The sequence below is a fragment of the Conger conger genome, chromosome 8 (assembly GCF_963514075.1).
Source record: "Conger conger chromosome 8, fConCon1.1, whole genome shotgun sequence".
NCBI classification, from domain to species: Eukaryota; Metazoa; Chordata; class Actinopteri; order Anguilliformes; family Congridae; genus Conger; species Conger conger.
The window spans coordinates 59,426,730-59,447,896 of record NC_083767.1 but is presented as its reverse complement, the minus strand read 5'-3'; the positions used below and the strand labels follow the sequence as shown (position 1 = coordinate 59,447,896).

Here is a 21,167-nt window from a genome sequence, read left to right as displayed (position 1 = left end):
TGGTCAATTTCTTGCTCTCAAAAAAAAGCGAATGCAATCCACCAGCTCCATCCCAATCCCGTCTGATTGCGGGACCGTCCTATGTGGGGAATGATGTTCCATGTGAAAGCAGCGCTGCTATTACCTGCTGACTGTGGAATTGTGTGGACAAACGGATCCCACGGACAGGAAGGACTCTCTTTATGGAAGTGTAGGAGTCTGACGAGTAGAAACTCACAACTGATAGCTTCCCGCTATTGCTATTGCCAGCTGTATCGGTATCACAAATATATCTAAATGTGTCAGTCATGTACCTTAACCAGGCCACCATACGTATTCCTCTCTGTATACCACTCAAATAGTGTCTGCAGCAACATCTTAATGGCTCAGCCAGAATCAACCACTGTATTTTAACAGACCACACACGCTAGTTTGATAGAGATATTCTCAGAACAGACTGCCTGAATGCTCTGTGTTTGTCTCTCCTTTCCGCACTGTATTAAACCTGAAATCTCTTAAGAGAAGTTGTCCGCCTATTCTTCATCCTTCGCCCTGCATTTGATTCCACAGAGAAGGGCAAAATATCCTACCACCACTCAGAAAAAACAGTACACCAGCAGCAAAATGGAGGCAAGATGCACACGACCGAATGATCAGATTAAGCATGAGACTATGTGCTGCTCACTTGCGTCATCATAGACGGCAAATCTCTCTCCCATAGCGTGGGAATACAACAGCAACGCAGCATTCAGCACAAATAGTTCTATAAGCTTTGCCAGCATTATACTTGGCTAATATACCAGGTTTTTTTCCCACTTTAATTAAAATGATGGACTATGTTGATGTAAGCCTTACCTTTACCCCATTTTGACATTGACATGTCGTTGCAATAAAGAAGCAAATAATTTGCACAAAAAGACTGAAAAAAACCCCCCCTCATAATCAGCAGCTGTCAACAAGATTTGCATCAGCTCTTCCTGTTAGCACTGCTTTGTGACTTATGTGTGGGAAATAGTCGCTGACTCTGATGATAGTACATCAGAGAGGCATACACTCTGACACTGCATGGTCTGGCTATTGGCAGTTAATGGTACATTTGCACAGCGTAACCGCGCATGCATGTGAAATGCATCAATCAGAAATTCAATACTCTAATCTTGAGCCTCTCCGACATTGACATGCGCTGAACACTATTTCAGACACTCAGCTCAGCCATGGCCACCAAATCCACAGGTCCGCATTTCTGTTTCCTGTGTCTCCTGGATGAACACAGGAAGGAGAAGGACACAGTGTTTAATTATAGCTCTGTAAAGATTGTCTAATGCTATCTGCTTTAGTTACAATACAAGGTTACAGTTATTGATTATTAATGAGCCTCTGTGTGTTCTCAGTGATGTCACACTGATGTTCTCCACTTCTGAACGAGAGCGTCTGCTAAGTGCCTGCACTGCAATGTAATGAGAAAAACACAATGAGAGGCTAACAAACTTGACACACCCTACCCCCAGCCCCTCTTCCAAGAGCCACACTCCCGGGCATACCACTCACACCCCGCCTGTGACCTTCAGCCTCGACCCCTCATCCTGCCTAACGCAGAAAACAAGCTCTCCGTTCAAGACCCCCCCCCCCCCCCACACCCACTTGAATGTTTTCACGTTTTTAATATCACTTAATATCAATTCTCACCCAAGAAACAAGGTGAGGTGAGTTAGCTGCGTAATTGAACTGCGTGAATCGATCGATTGAGCGCCGAGCAACAGCAATGAGCCGGCGTGCACCCGGCGGCTCTCCCAAGACCCAGGGGGTGAGGACCACTGCTCTAAACGAAAACACAGCCATATTCGGCGTCCTCCGGACGGCCAGGCGTGACGTGGAGCGCAGGACGAAGCGTAACGCAGTTTCGTGACAGCCCGTTCGCGCGAGATATGCGTCCGCGCCCGCCCGCCGCGTGACCCGGCGGGGGCCGCTCTCGTTCGTCTTGCTCCCCGGGGAAGGCAGTAAAGTTTTACGGCCGACAGGTGGACCTCTTGCGAGGCCGCGCGTCACCCAGACAGGCGGCAAGGTCAGGCACCAGATTTAAAGAGCTGCGCCCGGGGGGCTCTGGCAACAGGACGGAGGACCGTGTCGGCAAAGCGGCGTTCCCCCCGCGCCCTCAAGAAGCTCGTAAACCCCCCTGTGCCGGCGGGAGCCTTGTTTTAGACGCTGTTGTTCCGCCTCTGGACACGGTCATCTGCCCTGTCAAGGGCGGGATGTGTCTCTCGGTCGACGGAGGGAAATGCCGACGCCACTCGGCCCCAGGTTTTGCCTGACGTATTGAAATGCCCTGTCGTGACCAACAGCGGGAGCAGGGCCAGGCCAGGACCCATCCCCCATGATGGAACACATAGTGCCACACTTTAATATCTGCCATTTGAGGAGTTCTCAGCAGTCGTGGGTCCCCCCCACATTTTCATATAAAGTGCCGGTCATTACATTACATTAATGGCTCTTATCCAGAGCGATGTACAGTTGATTAGACTAAGCAGGAGACAATTCTCCCCTGGAGCAATGCAGGGTTAAGGGCCTTGCTCAAGCAGCCCAACGGCTGTGCGGTTCTTATTGTGGCTACACCGGGGATCGAACCACCGACCTTGCGGGTCCCAGTCATGTACCCTAACCACTACGCTACAGGCCGCTCATGAAACAAAGAGCAGAACACTGGATAAATAAGTGAGCGGACAGACAGACGGACAGATGGAGGGATAGATCCCTGGCAAGGCAGGGCTGTAAAACAGGGACATGTTCCCTGCAGTAAATCCTCTCTAGTGGTGACAGCTCTCCCATTTAGCCCTTATAAAATGCTATAAAAAGCTGTTGCTGGCGTTGCATTACATCACTGAATCAGAGAGGAGGGGCACAGTTAACACCTCTAATTTAGCAGGATGAGTAACTTAACGATTTTCATCACTAGCCTGGTCTTCTACCCTCTCTTGTTTGCCTTCCAGGATCTGCTCCCAGTTTCCGGTCAGCCGTGTAAGAACCTTGGGCTGCTTCCTGTTTTCTATGTCACCCAGGCAAACGAGTGTCATCCGGGGTCACTTTGCACAATACGAGCAGTGTTCTGAACACATGAAAATCCCGAGTGTGTACACTCCGAAACAAACAGTCAGACTATTATGTTTGCTGGACTGAAGTGCACTGTACGGCCACTGTGTTTCAGAAAACGCTTGTGGGTTTTAGGTTGCGCTTATTTTCTGCCATGCAATGTTCATTTGTCTCTTGTGCAATATACCTTCTGATGTTGATCTTCCCTGAGTCAGGAATGGCTAGGTACACAGTAAAATGTGAAGTTTTTGTTTCATAAATGAATGGCAGATGGATGGCCTATGGGGGGTAAGTAATGATGTCTTTTTGAAGACGAACAGGGCAGCTCCATGGGACCAACCATGGCTTCCCAGGCCAGATTTGTCATGCTTTTTACCCATAGGGATTTTGATTTCTGTGGTTAACATAAGCCCTAGAGAGTTTAATGTTTTGCTCTACGAGTTAAATTACATCTGTTACATCTCAAATCTGTATTTCTAAGCTGTTTAAACAAGTTGCTGCATTGAATCTACAACAACTACAACTACAACCGTTCAAATACAGTAATGGTGTATCTTTGTTTGAGGGCTCTCTTGCATTGTGCATGCTTCTTGAGGTCATGTGGGTGACCCAGATCTGGACAAAATCACCACGTCAACGTGCACTCATACACAATATTTTAAGGTGATTCAGAATTTGGCTTGGCGTATCTCATTCAGAAATAAATAAATATTTACAACATCAAGAATTTCAAACTTTTGGAATTCTTGTATGTTGAGACAATTCGTACAGTGTTCATAGATTTAGTGTCTAAACTGGGAGGGCAGGAACACAGCAGGTGGCCATCTTGGTTATAGATAAAGTGGCTGGCTCATTCGTGGTAAACAAATGACTCTTGGGAGCTGTAGTACTAATGAGCGGTGGACTTGCTAAATTCATAATTGTTTTACATACTGAATATGCAGCGTGTTTAATCAAATTAGCAATACAATTATAATTTAACCTCTAAACCTCTCCTAATTCAACCGCTGAGAGCATTTGCCCTCAGCGAAATATTCTGTTACTGGCACAAGCTAGCAAGGGCCATGGTGAGAACAGAAAACACTTTGTGACATTTAAGTACGAAAATAAATAATGACATATTTAAATTACATTGGCAGGAATACCATAACAACCCTGGCTGACAGGCAGAGTACAGCGCGGCACTGTCTAGCATTCCCGGATCCTGATGTGGATTAATCTGTGTCACGCCCTCGTAAATCTCAATTTATAGGAGCTATATTAAGGTGCACATAACCATCGGCTGACAGGCTGGGATGAGACAGAATAACAGAAGTGTTTAGGAAGACCAGTGGGTTGAAGAGAAAACCAGGTGGAAAGGGAAGGGCCCCAACTCAACAATCCCCCCCCCCCCCCCCCCCCTCACCAGAGCCAAATGAGCCGGAGCTGTAAATAACTGTCTCTCAGATTTTCACACCATATCCCACAATTCCCTCTGCTCTCCACACGCACTCGCTCTCGTTTCGCCCGCTTTAAAACTGAACGCCGACTCGCCGCTCTGGGGAGAGGTACAGTTTCGGGCCAACCTGTTTGTTGTCGAATAAGTGGAATTCTCACGGCTCACGCGGGAAGATTAATTGCGGAGGCCACAGGCTCGCCACCTGCTGTAGCATGTGTGCTCTCTGTAGCCTGTGTTTATGTTCCGCGGCAGCCATTTCTCTGTTCAAATCCTTCCATCATAAATCCAATGTGGTTCCCGGTTCTTCCTCGAATGTCCCACCAAAACGACTGTCAAGAGCATTTTGCCCATGTAGTCTGTGAAATTTATTTCACACATATTCTGTGACTCATGCTTACATCTTCTGTATAAAATTCATGTACATATTCCCTCAGAAACATAACAGACCCCCCCCCCCATTCTGCTGCTCATTAGCCCATATCTTTAAATAAAACAACAATGACAAAATATTAACACAATTAATTAAAAACTATTATTTGGCTTTGACTGCTTTCCTCTGGTAGTCTATGTTTTTTGGGGTTTTTTTCAGTCTTAACCAACTCAGGGAAAATTAATGGAATTGGGCACCTGGGTCAAACAGACCTGGGTCAAATACGCAATCGTTTTGGACTCTTTTCTTTTATACTTTTCTGCGCTCGATCGATTGGACCAGAAGGTGGTTTTTTTCCACTTTTTCCATCAGTTCAAATACACCAGACAAGGTCAGTAAAAGTATTTAAATGCAAAACAATTACGTATGTGGCACAGGTATATCTGCCATAGCCCTCATAGCCTGTTGTGCTTTAGGCTTGTTACTGGAAGTGGGATGAGCAGTGCATTAAGGGTGCTTCTGTGAAAAAGAGTCGTCGTGGGCAGAATATGTCAGTAGGACGGTGGAATGTTATGAATTCTGATCTCGCCATACGCTAAAGCCCACTGCTTTGTCCCAGAGACACATCCGACAGCGCAGATATTGTATGCCGCCCTCACGGAGAGGTAACCCAGACCTTGTGTTACACACTGGACAATAATCATCACACTTTGCGGGGCGACATGGCTCTGGCAGTAAGAGCAGTCGTCTGGCTGTCGGAGAGTTGCCGGTTCGATCCCCCGCCCGGGCTGTGTCGAAGTGTCCCTGAGCAAGACACCTAACCCCCAAATGCTCCTGACGAGCTGGTCGGGGCCTTGCATGGCAGCCTATCGCCGTCGGTGTGTGTATGAATGGGTGAATGAGAAGCATCAATTGAACAGTGCTTTGGATAAAGGTGCTATATAAATGCCAACCATTTACCATTTACTTTACATAGCTGGGGAACATCCAAACTGTTTACTAATTCATCACTCGCTTCTTGCCATAACAGTAATACTGAAATAGAGCCATTCCTTGTATTTGTATGGGATCACAACACAGTTTCATGATTACAGAAAGCCCTTTCCTTAAATTAAATTACAGCTTATATTACAGATTTCAACAATGGCAGTTTCCCAATATGAAAGTCTGTCACAGTGCCATAATGTGCGAAAGAATCTATACAGAAGCACAACCCACACGCAGGGGTGTAACTGAAATCGAAGCCGGTATTGACCTTGTTTATTGAGCAGTTGTCCTTGCCAGTGAGCGGTGATGACACTCACACAGAGGGTGAGAAGCTGGCATTGAAAAGAGGAAGACCATGTTCGGGCAGCCTCAATTAACACAGACTTATCCTCTCCTGGGCTATGCCACTGATAGCACTGCCCCCCTCCCCCCCCTCCTCCCACCTCAACCCGAGAGGTGCATCCTGGGAAATGTGGTAGCTGCCAGCTATATCGTCATCCACCCAGCCTTTTTCAACCACCCCTCCCCCCTCTCTGTATCTCTCTCCACCACCCGGATGTTCTGCAATGGAAGAAATTGTTATCTTTCACACCAGAGACAGAGACCCCCCCCCCCCCCCCCAGAGAACACTGTGGTTGCCACGCCGAGGAGGACCAAAAGTACACAAACGCCCAGGCAAAGTGCTCACCAAGCAAGGGCCACTGTAGCATGGAAAAAAAAAATCACTTCAAAATGTTCACCTTTAAAATACCAGTACGTCAGCAAGTGTGTGCCGTACTGTTGTTCAAACTATTAAGTAATAATGATTTCATAACCTGAGAGGTTGTTTGACATTCACTGACATGTTGTTGTCCAATTACTCCAATCAAATTAGACCAAAAGCTGTGCTACATTTGTGTGTGTGCGTGTGTGTATAGTTGCAGTTGAATTTCAGTGCTTCGTGGTTGCCGTAGTCTGTTGGTCTACAAGCTGTGTGTTTGTCTCAACTTCTAAATGTTTTGTTTCAAAGGTTTCTAAACTTTTCTACAAGTGAGTTTACTCTCAGAACACTACTTTGTCATTTTCAATAAAACTCGAAGGAGAAGGACTGTAAGATTAAGAAACTAGCAGATTAAGAAGGCACTTGTCCCATTGCTACCCTCTCCAAATGGAACCATTTGACTTCCAGAGAAAAACCCTATTGAGATCAATGGTCAGTAGCATAATTGGACACAATTGTTCTTTGCCTGGGAGCTTTCACCCTTTGCACCGATGATACAGGGTTCCATAACAAACTGAAAAGGGTTCCTCTATGAAGACAAGCCAAATAACCCTTTTTCTGAGAGTGTAGAGAAATGGAATATACTAGAAAGACGTTGTTGCCCTTGGCTAGAGGCGAGTTTGTCTTTAGCTGACTGGTAACGCGTTCGTTCAACAAATAATTTGGACAAGTGAGAAGGCCGGGGTTCAAATCCCACCTCGGACTCAGGCAAATTCTTCACCTGTTACACTAGCATCAGACCTCCAGACCGCTAACCTAGCATCAGACCTCCAGACCGCTAACCTAGCATCAGACCTCCAGACCGCTAACCTAGCATCAGACCTCCAGTCCTCTAACCTAACATCAGACCTCCAGACTGCTAACCTAGCATCAGACCTCCAGACCGCTAACCTAGCATCAGACCTCCAGTCCTCTAACCTAGCATCAGACCTCCAGACCTCTAACCTAGCATCAGACCTCCAGACCTCTAACCTAGCATCAGACCTCCAGACCTCTTACCTAGCAATCAGGAAGAGCCATTAGGCTGGGGTGACATCATCAAAAGAAAATGTGCTCTGTTGTCAGAATTGTGTTTATTCCCTTTGGAGGGGGGCACTTATCAACTCAATGACCGGCTTATAAACAAACCTGCGGTTAATATTGCTGTGTGTCAGCCCTAAGGAAAACCACTGAAGAGTCCAACTTCAATGGCAACATGGGTTCTTTTAGTTGCTATTGGACACAGTGCTGTGTGTAGAACAGGTCGGTACAGGTTTGTGTTATAAGCAGCCTATGTCTGAACCCTGCTACTCTGGGTGGTGTCTTGAAGTTTAAATAACAAAGATGAAATTAAAAAAGCGGGCCTTTAAGCAAAAACAAAAAATGTTCAGATAATCTTTTTCAGGAATGTCACACGTTCTAGGCTAATTCCTTTCAATAAATTCCACCATTTAACACAAAACAGACAAAACTATTCAATGCTCGGTGTCCAGTGGCCGGCCCCCGAGGCTGTTCCTACACGATCGCTCAGAACTCGGTCTCACTGTGCGAGTGAATGCCGTGCCTCTCCGTGCGTTTCTCCCGCCTGACAGAGACATTCTGTGGGCGTTTCCCAGCAGACAGTGCCGGCTGCCCCTCCGCCCAGACGCCCGCATTCCCGCAGTGTCACGCAGGGACTCCAGACACCTCGCTCCTGCCGTTTCCCACCCAACAACCCCAAGAACAAACGGAGCGAGAGAAAAGAAAAGGCGCTTCTAAAAAAAAAACCCCACAGCCTCGCCGGCGAAGCCCCCGTCGAGGTTCCTGACATTTCGCCCCCCCCCCCCCCCCCCCCCCCCAGTGCGAGAGAACGCGTAGCTATCTAACGGGATTAGATGCCGGAGCGAGACCCCGATCAAACCGCGGGGTCCCGTTTCACTGGCGGTGGGTATTATCTCCCCACAGCACGCTGGTGGGACACTAATCAGATGAAGTAACGGCCGAGCCATTTCATTACTGGGGGAACAAAGCCCGCAGCGATGGTCTGGGGTCAGGTGCAGATGGACTCTGAAGTCGAGGTTGTGGTTGGCACATGGTAATTATATCTGCACCCTGCACGCAACGCGGGTGCCACAGGAATGTGCCATGTGTTTCAAAGCCGCAATGCCAAAACTCCAAATGAAGATATTAAAATTGCTCGTCAAGACACGGGGTCTTTTTCTGTCCCTTCAGCAAGGCTCAAAATAGAGATGAATGGAAATATTATCATTTGTAATCTTGTGATCATGTGGGTTGTGCCACTATTGGGTTGCCTTTCTTTATCTGTTTTAGGCATGATTTGCATCTGAAATTTTTCATTACTTAAATCAGTCTTCCGCAGTATGGTTGGAGGGAAGTGGTGGGCGTTCTACGTTCATACCAGCGAGCACTGACGAGCTCTAGCCCCGGATGAACTCTTAGAGAGTTCTGAATTAAAGTATGAGTCAGGAGTGGAAAAAGCAAGAAGCGGTCAGGCAAAGAGTGGGGAGGACGCTTATATGGGTATTAAAAAAAATACCCATATAAAATAAATAAAACGGATTTTTAGCACGTGGGAAAATGTGAACTGAAAGATTAAAAGTGAACATGTGTAGGGGAAAGCAGACAGGTGAGACAAGGCAGGGCTCTACAGTGCTCCTGAAAACATCATGTTAAAAGTAAAAATAATTGAGGTAGACATCTACTAATTTAGTGTGCTCCTAAACCTTTCACATAAAAAAAAATGGTGTAGAGCCCTGCCAGCCTAGCAGTGCCGCTGCGGAAATTACACAAACAAAAATGAGCAAAAGGTTTTGATAATTATGCAACTATCTCACCTCAATTACACTTCAAGGATCAAATCACAAAAAGCCTTATCTCTTGCCTCAAACTACTCAAGACACCAACAGAGAGCATTGTGCAAACAGTCACTAGACAGAACGCTTTAGAGTTAATAATGGAGTTTGATCAAGAGTTTTGAGGACAACACAGACATTGCTGTAAAAGCCTTATCTCTTGCCTCAAACTAACTTTACTCAAGACGCCAACAGAGAGCGTTGTGCAAACAGCCGCTAGAGAGAATGCTTTAATAATGGAGTTTGATCAAGAGTTTCGAGGACAACACAGACACTGCGCTGAAAGCCTTATCTCTTGCCTCAAACTAACTTTACTCAAGACACCAACAGAGAGCGTTGTGCAAACAGGCCTCGTGTCGAAATGTCAGTCGACGGAACGCTGTAGCGCTAATAACGGAGTTTGAGCAAGAGTTTTGAGGACGACACAAACACTGCTCGAAAAGAACACGGGATTAGTCACACACATTACAGACATGCACGCGGACAGGGAGGAAAAGCAAAATGCTCACATTAGTTAGTGTCACGCAACACGATAAACATGAAACCGGTCACTTTCGTCTTCCCGTCCTCCCACCCCTCATCCGAACCGCGGCCCCAGGCCCGTCAGCCCACTCACCGGTTGGTAGTGTCGGCCGCGGTGGAGGTGGTGGCGTTGGCGGTGGTGGAGGTGCAGGTGCTGGCCACGCCTTGCTCGGTGGTGACATTATTGTGGCCTGTCAGCATCGCTCCTACGGAGGCTATCCACAGAGCCCCGGTCAGCTGCACGTCCCCGGAGCTGGAGCAGCAGGTAACGCCGAAACCTGGGGTCCCGGGTGAGCAGGCAGGCGGCGGGGGCGAGGGGGAAGCAGGGGGTGACCGTTCTGGTTCAGAGGGCCGAGTCCTCCCGGGTATGAGTCCTCCTGGGCGTGTAGAAACCCGAACACTGACTGGCAGCGGGACTTCCGTCGCTTTGGTGGACCTCCGGCTGGGCGAATTGGGGTTGGGAGGAAGGACGGGTTCCCCAGTGAAGTTCGCATGAGGTAAGAAGCAACAGCAGTCGCACTGGCCCACATGAAAATCCGCTATCTATCCGGTCCACTCTAAACGGCTTTGCAGAAGGTCCCTTGGGGACAGGGAGCAAAAACCCCCCCCCAGGATCAGCACGGGATATCCTACGGATGTCTCACGCAGCACAAAGCTTGTCACTCTTGGCTGGCAGATGCCCGAGAGGACCTGACTACAAAGTGACTGCGGCTAGGACATCCGGAGGAGCCCGACTTCAGCAGCGTGGAACAGGAAACATCAGAGCTCCGTCAGGAACGTGTGCAATCCCCTCCGTTACAGGAAAGTTCCAGAATATTCTGTCTCTCACTCTCACTGATTCTCTGTGTCTCCCATTGAACTGTTCTAACTGTCAAAGCTCTCGCACAACAGATCCAGTCCTCTGCTACTGCACGGCTAATGGACACGTTCTCTCTCTCTCTCACTCCCTCTCTCTCCCTCTCCCTCTCTCTTTCTTGCTCCCAGTCTTTACTGGGTAGTGCCCATCCCCCACCCCACCCCACCCCCCTCCTCTCCCCCGAGCGTGGGTGAAAGGTGGCAGTTATCCAGCGGGAGGCTGTGGTCTGAATGGCTAAATGCTGACCCCCTGCGTCGGCTCCAGAGAGGCATCCTCTCCCTGCCCCCCAGCAGGACCCCGGTCCGCCCTGAGCAAAGGCTGCGGAGATTCCACTAATCTGGGGAGGAATGCGCTCCCTCCGGCTGGGGTTACGCAGCTGTCCGACCCTGGAGGGGTCAGGCTCACTCGTCCCGATTAAATTCCCCCATATGTCAGCATCCAGGCTTCCTTAAGTCTCCCCCCTCATGCGTCCAGGGGAGCCAGGGCGCACTCACAACAGTACCGAGAGGTAGTAATTATAATCCGTCAGGGCTGGGCGAGTGGTGGGCGGTGGCCCAGAGCTTCTGTACTGTGACTAGGCAACATGGCGTGACGGACATGACGGTCTTCAGCCACACGCACGCCGACATTATAACCTGCCGCACACTGTGGAAGGACGTTGGCCAAGACGCGATAGACATGCCGTCCCTTTAAATTTGACTCGGGATAAAATACACGTGTTAATATTTCTGACACAATTTTGAACATTTTTGAAGAGCATGCCAAACTGTAATTGAATCTTGATCATTGTAACCACATCTCCACCAAGCCTCTTGATTGTGACACGTGGAAGGTTTCTGCTGGTATATGAGTATATTTCCTCTTCGTATAAGTCATCCTGCACTCAAGCTGTGTCATTTAGAAGAAGGTTTGTCTGCTCTGTTGCCCTGCTGTATCAGAATGCAGTCACAATGAGCTTTTCATCTCCAGATTGTAAAGTTCTGAGTTGAGTCATTTTCACTTTGATGAGTCCTGTTGCTAACACTGGCACATAAAGCTCTGCTTGGCCGCATGGTGATTTGAATTATGTCCAGCTCAGGAATTCTTCCCTTCTTTCCCATTACTACATTCCCGCTCATGACCTCATTACATGTCATGTCATTTGGCTGACGCTTTTATCCAAAGAGACTTTTGATTTGACTAAGAGCAAGGCCTGGCTCAAGGGCCCAGTGGCTGTGCGGATCTTATTGTGGCTACACCGGGGATCAAACCACCGACCTTGTGGGTCCCAGTCATGGACCTTAACCTACAGGCCACCTTTAGTTGTGATAGACACGCCTATAAAACATAGCAGAGTCATTACCGCCACAGATACAGGGGTGCAAACAGAGCCTCATGGGAGAAAGATGACGTTTCTGCTTGCATCTTATACAGTGATGCAAAATAAGTATTTGCCCCCCTTCATGATTTCCTCTATTATTGCATATTTGTCACACTGAATGATTTCAGACAAAATGTAATATTATGTAAAGGGAAAACACAAAACACAATTTTTTTAAATTATAATTCCATTTGTTTAATGACAAAAAAAAGCTGTCAAACACTCTTATCACCCCAGTGAAAAGGTAATTTCCTCTTTAAACTTAATAACTGGATGCACCTCTGTTTGCAATAATTGCAAACAGATACTTCCTGTAATTTGCTCACCAGTCTTCCTCTTCTCTGTGGAGATCTGAAAACATTCAGAGCGACAAATATGCAATAACAGAGGAAATCAGGAAGGGCACCTTTTCACGGCACTTCAGGGGGAGGTAGACTTAGCATCTCACTGCTTAGTACTGCATAGTGGTCCATGCACTGCCCTTTGAAGGAGTCCTACTTTTAAAGAGTTGTAAATTTCAAGAGTTTATGTTTCTAATTGCTAACCTCAGAAAGGACAATGCATATGGGAAAAAACAAATTAAAAAGTAAAACTTGTGCAATTGAATGTGTGTCACTATTACTTAGTCCTTGATTGACCTTTCTAGTTCAGAAATGTTCTGTACTGTATTGTGAATGAATACATAAATAAATAATTATATTGTATTGCTATATACAGTAAATACTTATGGGACCGTGACAAATGTCGAAAAATGCTTGCAAACATTATTCACAGTTTAAATGGTAACGATACTCAACTCAAGAGCACCCGCGCTCGCTTGATTTATTATTTGTGCTTCTGAAGGCAATGAGCTGAAACTTAAAAGCCACGCTCTTCTTCCAAAACAGAAAATCACCTTTTGTATGAAACCCTTGAGACAGGCACCTGTGGCCAGTGCTGTTGAAAATATAGCACTAACGTGAATGAGGAAACATGGGGCACAGCAGGTGGATCGGAAATATGATATTATGGCCATCGTGATCATAAGCATACGCCACATGGCCTGACTGATGTCGCCTGTTTGCATGGCAGGCGCTCTGTCTAAGAACACAACAGAATATGCATGAAAAACAATAAATAATAAACATTCACCATATTCGTGGATGGAGTGGGGCCCGTTTGATAGACTGCTATGCAGTGCTCCACCTGCCAGGGTCTGCACCACGTGATTATTTACATGGAAGATACTGTTTTGCCATTTTAATTGTACATTTATTTTTTTAATGCATTTCGCGTTCTACATTCTGTTCTCGCCTCAGTTTTATGTCCATTTATATTATATTATATTATATTATATTATGTTTAGATTTTTGTTTTAGGATTGCAATCTCCGTACTTCTGTCCTGTTTGGACTGTCCTCCCGGTTTTTTAACTTTGCCTGTTTTGATTACGCTCTGTCTGCCCCTTCATCTGCCTTTATTAAACCCGTCATTTTCCCAATTATATTCAAGGCTAGACTGCATACCTACTGTGTGGTATAAAGGAGATGCAACTCACCAGGTAGTCATATTTCTCAAAGAATTATAGAGGAAAATAACAACAATGGCCAGATTCGTTTTCATACAATTGACAAAATGTTAAACCCCTCCACTCTCAACGTCCAGTCTATCCCATCCTTCATTCCAAGTATGAGCTCTTAGGCAATCCAAATGCAAACTCAAATTGCACCCACTCCAATTATAATTATGTAATGCAGAGTAATGCAATTAAAAAAGTAAAGCAGTATCGGACTATAGGGGCTGTGCATTAGTTTCATGATTGTGCGACAGGGTTATGTCACTTACTGCTGCCTTATTGTTGGCAAGTATGTTTGTATACTTGTACGGTCACAAATTAGTCCAAGGCAAATTTCCCTACAGGGACAATAAAGTACATCATAACATATTCCAGAAATGCCATCTTGATGACTCAGCAATAGGTAATTATAGGCCAACATCTGCTCTCCCTTTTCTCTGTAAGATTCTTGAAAGGGTTGTCTACAAGCAACTACACGACTATCTAAATCTCCATGAAGTTTTCCAGTCAGCTTTCCTTGCAAACCACTCCATTGAAACTTTTAAGGTGGTCAACGACCTAAGAACTCGTAATGGCACCAGTAAGGTATCTGTTTTAGTCCTATTGCAACCTTTGATACTGTTCCTCACAATATTTTAATTAAAACACTTCACTAGGTTGGCCTATCTAGGCCTGTTCTGAATTGGTCTACTTCCTATTTGAGGGACAGAGAATTGTATGTCTCTTTTGGAAACTTTAGGTCTGGAAAAGTCTAAATATTGTGTGGGCTTCCTCAGAGGTCAATTATAGGCCCCTGCTTTTTCCTTGGTTAAAAGGAAGCACAATGGGTGTCTCGGTGGCGCAGCCTGTAGAGCCCTGACCGTATGCTCATTGCGAGCCGCAACGTCAGCGGTTCGAATCCGACCGTCCAACATTTGTCGCATGTCTCCCGCTCTCTCTCGCTCCCATTCTTTCTGTCTCTCTATACTATATACTAAAAAATATCTTTAAAAGGAAGCACAATACCATGCCTATGCTGATGACTCACAGCTGTACATTTCATTGACACCTGCATGGAAGTAAGCCATTGTATGTCTCAAAATATTCTCCAATTGAACCAAGACGAAACAAAGAGGTAGGAGATCAAACGTGGCAACTTGAAGCCGCTGCTTATTTAGATTCGCTTTCAATAGAAGTACAGAGAGAAGGCCAGAAGCATTGGCGTAATTTTAGATTCTGATCTTAACTTTGACACTCATGTTAACAGCGTCACTAAAGTGGCAGTTTACAATCTAAAGAACGTTTCGAAAGTTAAATGTTTCTTACAGACTTACGGAAAAACGTGTCTTTGTTACCAGTATACTAGATTACTGTAATGCCCTTTTATATGGTCTATTCAAAAATACACAATGGCTGCAACTTACTCAAAACACTGCAGACAAGAAATACAGAACGCATCGCACCTGTTCTTGTGCTGGCTTCCAGTAAAATCAAGGATAGAGTTTAAGATTTTGATTTTGGGATTAAAAATGGTCTCTACAGTAGCTTCAGAAAGTATTCACACCCCTTCACCTTTTGCGCACTTTATTCAGTTGTTTAAATGGATGGCCATTGTTGCCCATCAATCTACACTCAATAACCCATCATGGAAATTTTTCTTAAAGTGTTAATCTAGTATGAAGCATTGCTGAATGTTAAACCATGTTACATTACATTACATTATTGGCATTTGGCAGACGCTCTTATCCAGAGCGACGTACAGTTGATTAGACTAAGCAGGAGACAATCCTCCCCTGGAGCAATGCAGGGTTAAGGGCCTTGCTCAAGGGCCCAACGGCTGTGCGGATCTTATTGTGGCTACACCGGGATTAGAACCACTGACCTTGCGTGTCCCAGTCATTTACCTTAACCACTACGCTACAGGCCGCCCCTGTAAACATTAATTAATATACTTTAATGCTGTTTGAGTTTTATTTCATTTTATTGAGTATCGTGTGCTCAGTGCTTTCATGTGTAAGTAAACAGTTGGAATTTATATAGCGCCTTTATCCAAAGCGCTGTACATGCTTCTCATTCACCCATTCGTACACGCACTCACAGACAAATGGCGATTGGCTGACAGGCAAGGTGTATGGAGTACATAATGTATGCTTATGTAAGCATACAGAAATATGGTCGCTGTCATATTTCAGTATATTGCATGCAAATACAACATAGATGGAACATTAGGAGCATTTGCCTGTGAAATATATGATAGGGAGGTGGGGCACTGATCATAGTATAGATTCCGGTACGCGGAAGCTTGCTCATCTTCTCTGCCAATGAAGTTTGAAGCAGATTGAGATCAAGACCTGCTGCGATTCTGACAAAGGTAATGGCAAATTATTGTATAAGCTGATTATCATCTTGGTTGTTTAATGCTTTTTTGGACTGGTGGGTTGATGTTAGCATTTTTAATTTAATTTTTATTTCTTTAGTTATTTAATAATTTCCATTGTTAAGCTATTTAATCAGTTACAGTAACACTGTAAAACATGTTTACTGTGACTATCTGTACATAATTGGTCAATGGTGTGTAATGACTACTTCCAGATAGCCAAAGATATACAGTGGGCTCACAAATTATTGGCACACTTAATAAAAATTTTGTCTGGGAAAGTAGACATAGATGGTAATTGACCATCACAAATCGGTTAATGGGTGCAAAAAAAAACATAAACTGTTAAACATACCACTAAGCACTGTAAGGGCAATAATAAATAAAAAACATAAGACATATGGAATGGTTGCAAACTTGCCAGGAAGAGGACGCAAGTGCGTGTTGTCTCCACGGAGGGTAAGGAAGGTTGCCATGGAGTCCATAACCCATGGGTTGCAGTTTAACAAATGCAGAGATAAGTCTTTAAAAAAATCCTAAAATGGCACCTCCATAACACCAAACTGTTTGGAAGGGTGGCATGAAGACTCCTCTTACTGAGTACATTAAACAATACCAAGCATCTTGGTTGGCATTTATATAGCGCCTTTATCCAAAGCACTGTACAATTGATGCTTCTCATTCACTCATTCACACACACGCTCACACACGCTCACACACGCTCACACCAACGGCAATTGGCTGCCATGCAAGGTACCAGCTCGTCAGGAGCATTTGGGGGTTAGGTATCATGCCTGAGAACACTTCAACACACCCAGGGTGGGATTTGAACCGGCAACCCTCCATCTGCCAGACGACTGCTCTTACCACCTAAGCCATTGTCACTCCATCTTAAGTTTGCCAACCCTCATTGGAATTATGACTGGAAGACAGTGCTATGGTCAGATGAGAAAATGAAAATTTGAACGTTTTGGCCACACACACCATCGAAATGTTTGGCAAAAAAAATGCAATCCATACAAGGAGAAGCCCCTCATACTTACTGTCAAATATGGTGGTGGGTCATTGATGTTTTAGAGATGTTTTGCTGCCAGTGGTCCAGGGGCACTATTTTAGATCAATGACACAATGATTCAACAAAGTATTTATCTTAAAGTAGGGGTGGCAATAATTGTGGAACATGTTTTTTGGAGAAATATATTTTTTATTTTAAAAATGCAATTTGATTCCATTAAATCACTAATAAAGCACACTGCTTTACATCTGTTGGAAAGTAAAACTTCTGCCAAAAACTGTATTATTTTTTAGTTTACAGCATTTTTAGTGCAAATTTATAAAGGGTGCCAATAATTGAAGCCCACTGCAAATTAATATAAACATCCATTAAATATCTACTGTACTTCTGAAATACTTAAGACTTTAGTATTAAGATTTTAGATTGAGTAATATTTGGGTAAGATTTTCATGGGGCAGTTTAATTCATTTGAAAACCAAGATAGCTTCACTGAGATTTGACGTAGTTCGTAGATTTGCTGGCTTTTTTAATGTGGTGTCACCATGATGTAATGGAGCTCAATGGAATTTTTTTGTGGTGAGCAATGTGGCAAAATGGACCTTAAAAACCCCCACCAGCAACGTCGCTTTCCAAATATAATGCCTCAGCTACTTTGAAACATCAACAGAGCTCAAAGATGCAGATTTCAATCTAAAACTATTTATTCTATTGTTTGAACTCACCGACTGTGTCTGTGCAAGCAGTGGTTTCCGCCGAAACACAGCAGTCTGTGGGAAATAGACTTGATAACAGAAACTTAATGGGAAGTGTACCTTATATGATGTGCATTTTGTAGTTAATCCACTGACCTTCGATATGCACTTTAATGTGCCAGCAGCCATTCCACCATACACCCTGCTCTTGCCAAATGGCTGAAGCTAAGCAGGTGTGGTCTTGCTTAGTACTTGGGTGGGTGACCTCCTGGGAAAACTAAGTTGCAGCTGGAAGTGATGTTGGTGGGCTAGTAGGTGGCGGCCTCAAATAGGTGGCTGCTCTCCAAGTCTTCTTTGAACGGTTGATTGACGTACCTTCACCCCTGCCCTGTGGAGATTGTTTGTGATTGTCATTGTCATTGACTGATGTCTTGGGGGTTTTTATTCACACCTCTCACAATGTTTCTGTCATCTGCGACTACAACTGCTGTTGTTTTCCTTGGTCGACCTGTTCGTGTCACGGTTCTGGGCTCTTTCACTTGTCGTATTTTTGCCAATTTGCTGATTAGTCCGCTTTGGCTATTAGGTAATGCACTTTGGGTAATGTCCTATGTCCCAAAAGTCAATGCATTATTTGAGAGAACCCATTTTATTTGACCAGGTAAATTCTATCTTAGGCGGTGCGGATGGTGCAGTGGGTAGAACCGCCGCCTCACAGCAAGGAGGTCCTGGGTTTGAATCCCCCGTCGGCCGGGGCCTCTCTGTGTGGAGTTTGCATGTTCCCCCTGTGTCTGCGTGGGTTTCCTCCAGGTACTCTGGTTTCCTCCCACAGTCCAAAGACATGCAGGTTAGGCTGATTGGAGAGTCTAAATTGCCCGTGGGTATGAGTGTGTGAGTGAATGGTGTGTGTGCCCTGCGATGGACTGGCGACCTGTCCAGGGTGTGTTCCTGCCATTTGCCCAATGTATGCTGGGATAGGCTCCAGCCCCCCTGTAACCCTGTTCAGGATAATCTAAATGGTAAAGTCTGTCATTGTAGTAGAGGAGTCTGCCTGAGATTTTGCTGGCCAAGGTTGTTCAAGGGGATAAAAGTCACCTCCCAATATGATTTTCAGATTTCTATATTTCCCTAGTATAAAGGGATTTCATTACTTAATATTTAAATCTTTTTTATTGCTATACCCATATATATTACCAAGTAGATACAACTCTTCATTCAGCATACGCCTACCTTGATCTGTTAGTGAAGATAAAACGTCTCCACTGAATCTATGGCTTAACAATAAGATGCCTACATGATTTGTGCCACGAGGAAAGCTATCTCTTGTCACCCCGCTGTGTTTTCCAGAAATTAGAATCATTTGACCCAGAATGTGTTTCCTGTATAAAACAGAAATCTGCCTTTGGACCTTTTGCATAAAGAAATATCGCTTTCCTTTTCGTTTTGTCGCTTAATACCCTAGCATTGAAGGAAACAATATATAAGTAAGAAATGCTGAGTAACAGATCGCTACAGAATATGGATGTCCTGTAGGGACCACGTAACTACACTTCCCATGATCCCACAGGACTCTCAACATCTACAACACCACCCCGGCGTGATGTCTAGTTACCGTTAAGCCAATACTGTAACGGAGGGGAGCAATAAACTTTCACAATATGAGAGCTCGGACAATCGCATTGTCCGGCCTCTTCACTCTCTGCCCTCTCTTCGTTTCGCTCTTGCCCAGTCTCTTGCTTCTCGCCTCCAGCTTCTGCAACTCCCTCTCGCCCTGCTCCCGACACTCGGACAGAGACCAGAGTTCTCCACAGCGCACCACTAGGCCTGAAAGACACACATAGCTTACCTTGCGGTAACTTAAAGGGGCCTATATTAAGTGGAAACAGTTGCTGCCTCAGCTGACCACATGGAAAGGTACAGCAAACCTCCGACAGCAGCTAAGAAACATTTCCACACGGAGAAAGGACCAGCGAACATCTTTCAGTGAACGAACGGAACGGAACACCCCAGCTTCGTGCATTTCCCCACGGCTCCTCTGCCGCTTCTCACCATTCCTGGAACCAGAAATGCGTGTGGACTCAGTAAGACTAGACAAGACTAAACATTTCGGGCATAGCCAGTGTTTAGCTTAGTCTTAACTGATGAATGTGAATCTGTGTTCTTACATTTGTTTTCGTTTCATAATTTGAATAACGTATTCGGCTGGCGGTATACTTCCGTGAATCAGTTCACGCGTGTGTACAGAGTGAAGTTGCACATGTAGCCTCTCGCTCCTTGCGGCTAACTCTAACACTCACTCAGAACTCCTAACTAGCGTAGCTGATAGTTGTGAATAACCTACTAGCCGTGTGCTGTGATACTTTGAGTTGAAGCTACGCTCGTTGTCGAGTGATAGCAGTAGCATTAGTTTATTCCGCCATGCAGGCCTACACTAGCTACCACCCATTTCCATCCTTTGTTCAGACAAAGGACACGCGTGTGCACTGGCAAACCTATACCATATCCTACCTTACTTCCCGTTAGCTCAACCCTGTTTATGTTCTGTGTTTGTACGTCTGCTTAATACATGTATTTTATTGGTGTCACATGAACATGAGAGCCGAGTCAAATCAGTCTTTAGAGGAGCTTCCAACCTTCAGGTTATCTGAATATGCTTGACCATTAATATTTGTAAATGTAATTATTAATGAAATTTCCACATTTTTGGTTTGGTAGTTTAGATAACAGTAACCCTATGAGACTGATTACTTTTTGCATTCATACTGCTACATAGCCGTGAATTCGCACCATAGATGAGGATTATTAGTACGGAAACGTTGCATGTATCAATCCACGCAATCAACACATAAGTGTAGGGGTGTATTCCCTACAGTTTGTATGCCATGAGACGTATACATACTGTAGACTGTAGCGTAGTAGTTAAGGTAAATGACTGGGACATGCAAGGTCGGTGGTTCTAATCCCGGTGTAGCCACAATAAGATCCGCACAGCCGTTGGGCCCTTGAGCAAGGCCCTTAACCCTGCATTGCTCCAGGGGAGGATTGTCTCCTGCTTAGTCTAATCAACTGTACGTCGCTCTGGATAAGAGCATCTGCCAAATGCCAATAATGTAATGTAATGTAATGTAATGTATACATCTCCAATAGCCATCCTCACTACTTCATATAGTGTAAAATCCTTCCATTATTAGGTGCCCCGTGTGAGGGAGACTTACACACACTATCTAAACTATTTTCTATTTACATGAAAATAGTTAAAACATACAAGTATTTTCAAATAATATAAAACAAACAAGTCATAACGCAACCATTATTATTTGTGCTGGTTATGCTATGACACAAATATTTTACTTATATGATATG

The 21,167-nt window shown here is 45.0% G+C and overlaps 1 protein-coding gene across 3 annotated transcripts in view; it reads right to left on the bottom strand.

Annotated features, from left to right (window-relative positions):
* Positions 1–10,917, bottom strand: part of znf638 (zinc finger protein 638) — a 43,146-nt gene extending 32,229 nt beyond the window's left edge. The window contains exon 1 of one of the 3 annotated variants that reach the window (XM_061251236.1): positions 10,066–10,917. In XM_061251236.1, coding sequence (XP_061107220.1) covers positions 10,066–10,172 — 107 coding nt within the window. In that variant the 5' untranslated portion in view covers positions 10,173–10,917. The remainder of the gene's footprint in view (positions 1–10,065) is intronic. The other 2 variants (XM_061251235.1, XM_061251240.1) reach the window with 2 other exon arrangements.
* Between the last annotated feature and the right edge of the window lie 10,250 nt (positions 10,918–21,167).